The sequence below is a fragment of the Jatropha curcas genome, chromosome 7 (assembly GCF_041381405.1).
Source record: "Jatropha curcas cultivar XTBG-Jc1 chromosome 7, XTBG_Jcur_1.0, whole genome shotgun sequence".
NCBI lineage: Eukaryota > Viridiplantae > Streptophyta > Magnoliopsida > Malpighiales > Euphorbiaceae > Jatropha > Jatropha curcas.
The window spans coordinates 20,998,690-21,004,849 of record NC_143157.1 but is presented as its reverse complement, the minus strand read 5'-3'; the positions used below and the strand labels follow the sequence as shown (position 1 = coordinate 21,004,849).

The window sequence follows — 6,160 nt, the reverse complement described above, 5'->3', positions numbered from 1 at the left end:
CTTACTGCAGATCCCCGAAAGAGAAAGAAGCTGCTGTATTAGTCAAAATTTGAAGGCTAATTTTTTCTGTTAGGTCCATAATTTATTTGATCAAAATAATCATTATTACACAACAAATGTTACTTGTCGGTTTTGGTCAACAAAGTTAGGCTTTAATAGACATATATAGACATATGTGTGTGTATTGCTCTTACAATCACCTTCTACTTTACCGATAATGGCTATTGTGAGTTATGAAACGCAGACTGAGTTCTCAATCCCACCATCGAAGATGTTCAAGATGGTTGTCCTTGAATTTGATAACTACCTTACCAAAGTCCTGCCTGCTGGGGCCATCAAAAGTTTAGCCATTCTTCACGGAGATGGAGGACCTGGTACTGTCAGGCACGTCACCTTTCCTGAAGGTCAGTTACAATCTATGTATTCCTTTTGGAAACCTACCTAAACCTAGGCATGGCCATATTGCGGTTCCGGGAACCGGAACCGTCGGTTCGAACCGGCCCGGAACCGCAACCGGAACCGGTGAGAACCGGAACCGGGACGAACCGGAACCGAAACCGGAAAATTCCGGTTCGGTTCCGGTTCCAGCAAATGTGGAACCAGAACCGGCGGTTCCATAGAACCGGTCGGAACCGGAATGGAACCGCCGGTTCGAACCGGTTCGAACCGGCGGTTCTAGCCGTTGTAACTGTCAGATTTTTGTTTTTTTTTTTTTTTTTTTTTTTTTTTAAATTTGTTGTTAAATGTCTTAATTACCCCTCCCAACTGTCATAAACGGCTACATAACGGCTAGTTTGAAGGGTATTTTTGGAAAAATGAATTTTTGGATTTATTATAAATACCTCATTTTATTTACAAATTCATTACAAAAAAATCTCAACTCTCTCTACTTACTCTCTCTACAATATACTACACTCTCTACTTACTCTCTCTACAATATACTACACTCTACTCTATATTATTCATTTATTTTTCTCTACTCAACATTTATCTCTTATTAAGGTAATTATTCTCTCTAATTTTTTTTATTCAATTTTCCAAATTATATTTTATTATCATATAATGGCAAGTGGAGGAAACTCAAATTCGGGTAAGGGCAAGGGAAAAATTGGAGAATCATCTATCCCTACAAACGACATCTATGATATGATTCCCGACCAATTTAATTTTGAGGGTTTTCCAAATGAAAATTTGGATATTCCAACTCAAGAATCCGAATTTAATGAGCAATTTCAAGAAGATGAAGAGCAAGAGCAAGAGCAACGAGCAAAAATTGTTACAAGAGCAAGACAAAGTTCCGACATATTCTCCATTCATTTCACAAAAAAATTCAAAGGTGAGAAAATGTATGATGTAATTTGCAATTATTGTGGAAAATCTTATAAATTTAAACAAGCGGGCGGCTATGGATCATTTTGGAAGCATTTGGAGGCAAAACATCCAACAAAAATAGGAGTTGATCGGTCTCAACAACAAATTTCCGGGTACACTTCTAACCTTTCTTTATTTAAATATTCTGAAAAAATACAAAAAGAAGAATTAGCAAAAATGATTTCTATGGAACATTTATCTTTTAGTTTTGGTGAAAAAGTAGGTTTTAATAATTATTGTCAAAAAGCTTTAAATCCTTGTGCTAAAAGAGTACCAAGAAATACAGTAAAACGAACTATTATTTCTTTGTATAATAAAGGAAAAAAAGAATTAGAGCTTTTATTTTCTCAATTGAAAATTCGTGTTTCAATTTGTTGTGATGTTTGGAGTGATCATTGGCAAATGCATTCTTATATGGGTATTACATGTCATTGGATTGATGATGATTGGAAAATTCAAAAAAGAATTATTGGTTTTCGTGTTTTTGATGATAAACATACTGCAAATAATATTTATAGAGTAATTGTTTCAATTTTAGATGAATATAAGTTGAAAAAAAAAATTTTTTCAATTTCATTTGATAATGCTTCTGCAAATACTAGATCTATTATTGAACTTAAAAGAATTTGTGAACCAAATATTGGTGGTAAATTTTTTCATATAAGATGTGCATGCCATGTTTTAAATTTATGTGTACAAGATGGTTTAAAAATTCTTGATTGTTTTATTTCTCCAATTAAAAAAGCTATTTCATATTTATGGACACATCCCCAAGTAATGAAAAGTTGGGCTAAATTTTGTAAAGAAAATAATAAAAGACCAAAACGTTTTCCAAGGGATGTCCCAACTCGTTGGAATTCAACATATGAATTACTAAACGAGTCTTTTTCTTATAAAGAATTATTATGTTTTTTTGTTACTAATAATATTGAGGATATTAATTTATATCCACAAAATTGGGACATTTGTGCAAAAATTTTAGATATTTTAAAAATTTTTAATGATGCTACCTATAAATTTAGTGGGGTTTATTATCCCACATCTAATTTATTTTTACCTATGTGTATTAATATTGTTACTGCACTCCAAGAATTTCAAAATGATGATTTATTAAAAGATTGTATTTTTTCAATGAAAAAAAAATGGTTATCTTATTTTAAAAATATACCACCTCTTTATCTTGTTGCTATTGTATTTGATCCTAGATGTAGAATGGATGTATTATGTGATTATTTGACTATTTATTATGATGTATTAAATCTTGATGTAGAAGATAATGTTAATATAAATGTAGTAATGCATGAAGTTAAACAAAATATTATGCAATTATATAATGAATTTATTCAAGTTTCTAGTTCATCTACATCTACTTCTATTTCTACTTCTTCTCAATCTAATATTCCACAATTTTCAACACAAAGGGTAAGTGGTGTTGGTGTTGCCCAACAAGTTTTATTGCAAAGACAAAAAAGAACAAGGGAATCCAATTCTATTTCAGAATTTGATAATTATCTAACAACTTCTTTTGAGTTTGGTGATGATTATGCAGATGCAGATTTTCCAATTTTAGGTTGGTGGAGTCGTCACGCAAATACTTTTCCAATTCTTTCTTTACTTGCAAAACAAATTTTAGCAGCTCCGGTCTCCACTGTTGCGGTTGAACAAGCTTTTAGTCAAGGAGGTAACATACTTGATGAAACACGATCTCGTATGACACCCGATTCATTAGAAGCACAAGCGTGCGTGGATGATTGGACCAAAGCCGAACTAAGAGCCCAGAAAAATCCAAACGAAAATGAAGATTTATTTGATTTATACGATGGGTCCTCAACGGGAACATCAACCGGTGGTGCAAATAGCGATTAAGGTAAAAGGGGTGACATTGATATAAGGTAAGTAAGAACTACGTGGGCTTTGATTCCTCTAAACCCCAAGAGGATACGTAGGCAACTTAATTTTTTTTTTTTTTAAAAAAATTAAGTTCAAGCCCATTTTTTTTTTTCAAATTATGTTCAAACTTAAAAAAAAAAAAATTCAGTTCAAATTTTTTTTAAAAAAAATCATTATGTTCAAACTTAAAAAAAAAAAAATCAATTCAAATTTTTTTTTAAAAAAAATCATTATGTTCAAACTTAAAAAAAAAAAAATCAGTTCAAATTTTTTTTTAAACCGGTCTTAAAAATTTGAAATTTTTTAGGTGTATTTTTAAATTTTTTATGTTCAAATAATTTTTTTTTTAGTTGGTCTTGATATTTTAAAATTTTTTAACAGTATTTTTAAATTTTTTATGTTAATATAATTTTTTTTTTTAAACCGGTATTAAAAATTTAAAATTTCAAATTATGCGATTCGCCGGAAAACCAATCGGAACCGTCGGTTTTGTAATCGGATCGGAACCGGAACCGGACGGTTCCAAACCGGAACCGGAACCGGCCAATTTCGGTTCGGTTCCGGTTCCAGCTTTTCTGGAACCGGAACCGCCGGTTCCGGAACCGGAACCGCCGGTTCCGGAACCGTGGCCATGCCTACCTAAACCCTTTAAAATTGAGAATATAAATCAGATCTTCGAGAAATGCACTTTGCTGGAAGAGTAAAAAATCTTTACGCTGTACAACCCGAGAGAAATTAAGCATCGTGATTAAACAAACAAAAAATGTCTCAGTTTTAAGATTTTAAAGTTGCATCTATTTGTAAACACCCATTTACGAAATTCAATTATCCTTTTCCGGCCATTGATTACTTTATTCGTTTCACTAATAGCAACAAATGATTATTTTATATTTGTTCCATTTTAAGTGTTTATTTAGGATTTTGACAGTCTATTAATAATATATTTTTTTTTAATTTTAACATATTTTTTAGAGATAAAATAATCATTGATTTTGTAATAAAAATAACTAGAGAGTTTTTAATCTTAAGATAAGGACAAATTAGATATTCTACTATATAATTTTAAAAAAATCAATGTGTTTCAATCATTTTCTTAATTCTCGTAAAAATATGAAATATTGCTATTAAATGGACACGGAGGGAGTATCTATTAGATTCTATTACATAATTAGGAAGTTTAAATTATATATTAAATTAAAGAAATGATAAAGACATTGTGGAAAATTATGTAATTTTAATTTATATATAAACTAAATGTGTGCTTGCATTCTTTTTCAACGTTCAATATAAATTTTACTTTTCAAGTTAATTTGAAAGTATTTACACATTAAGTTATTTTAGTTTAAAGCGATATAAGTGGATTGCGACATTTACCTAGAATTATACATCAAGGTGGCATGTGTAAATATCACATATTTTTCTATAATAAAATTACTAATGTTGTTTAAAATGTTCAGGCAGTGTATTAAGTCATGTGAAGGAAAGAGTTGATGCTGTAGATGAGGAGAATTTCATATTTGAGTACTCTATAATTGAAGGAGATCCTGCTCTCATAAATTCTAATTTAGTCGAGAAAATGTCTTATCATGTCAAGTTTGAAAATTCTCCTGATGGAGGAACAACTTGCAAGCGCGCTTGCAAGGCCTATGTCACTGATGGCGCTGAGGGCAAAGAAGATGAAATTAGGGCTTGCCAAGTATATACTACACAACTCTTTTTTGCAAATCTCAAGCTTTATGAAGCCTATGCCTTGGCAAATCCTGATGTGTAAATTAATTTACATGCATTTCAGTTTTAGTATAAGCCATATGAGCAATTATAAAAATTTTGAAATTTTGTTATTTGTTGCTAATTAAGTTTCCAGTTGCCTCGCTCTCAAAAATGTCCCTTATTTATGTTAAGCTTAATGCTTTGGTTGTTTTTATCGCATACTGAATAATATATATATATATATATATATATATATATATATATAGAAAGTAACATTAAAATTAAATTGAGGACTGTATAAGATTTTGTTAAAAAATAAACAATTAAAGGATTAAATTTATGCACTCGGTCACAACTTATTAAATGTAATAATAATGCTACATAAAGTGTTAGTCAACATTAGAAGACTAAGTTTTTCTATTAGATTCATTATTCACGTGATTCCCAGATAACCATTATTTATTATATGTTTAAATTGATAACATGAATCTAAAAACACTTCAATATAGAAATAGGGTTTTTGTTAACAAAGTTAAGCTTATCATGCTAAATTAAAATATATTATGTACAAAAACCCAAAAGTCAACTAGAAGCGCATTAGATCCCACCTTAAAGAAAAATATTCATAAAATGGTCATAGTCAATGAACAAGGGCAAAACTTAGGAAAATTTGTTTGGAGTGTGAAATAAAGTTTTTAAAATTGAGGGTGCAAAAGATATTTTTATATTTTTAGGAATCAAAATAATTTTATAAGCAACTTTTTTTTTAAAAAAAAAATGTTCTTGGGAGTATGATGAAGAAGCTTCCAACAGCTAAGTTGACATGAATGATAATGATATTCTGAGTTTGCCTAAGCCTTGACTGTCTTATTCCCTTTTACTAGATTCTGGTCCGTCTGCTAATGTAGCGTATACCCCTTTTGTGGTTACAACTCGAAGGGCATAATTGCTTTCAATTGGTTTCAGTGTGGTGGCCTCCGCCATTTATTTTCGGCGCATTGTTGAACCAAAAAAAAATATTGTAAACTACACACAAGCTAGCCTGTTGTTAAATGTTTAAAGTTGTTTTTATGAGTAGACTAATTACAAGAATAGACAAAGTGATTTGTATAGAACAAAAACACCAATCTCAACATAAATTGTAATTTAATGACTACACGTTTGTATAAACGGTTGTTCTTGTTTTATT

The 6,160-nt window shown here is 30.6% G+C and overlaps 1 protein-coding gene across 1 annotated transcript; it reads left to right on the top strand.

Annotated features, from left to right (window-relative positions):
• Window positions 1-217: 217 nt before the first annotated feature.
• On the top strand, window positions 218-5,060 carry LOC105629816 (major allergen Pru ar 1). Its single transcript, XM_089724462.1, has 2 exons — window positions 218-404; window positions 4,719-5,060. The coding sequence occupies exons 1-2, from the start codon at window positions 218-220 to the stop codon at window positions 5,030-5,032; spliced, it is 501 nt and encodes a 166-aa protein (XP_089580588.1). The 3' UTR covers window positions 5,033-5,060.
• Window positions 5,061-6,160: the final 1,100 nt, after the last annotated feature.

Excerpts from the sequence above, each read along its gene's own strand:
- LOC105629816 (XM_089724462.1), top strand. The coding sequence starts at position 218 with ATGGCTATTGTGAGTTATGAAACGCAGACTGAGTTCTCAATCCCACCA. Across the intron at positions 405-4,718 it reads GCACGTCACCTTTCCTGAAG|GCAGTGTATTAAGTCATGTG; the intron begins GTCAGTTACAAT and ends TAAAATGTTCAG.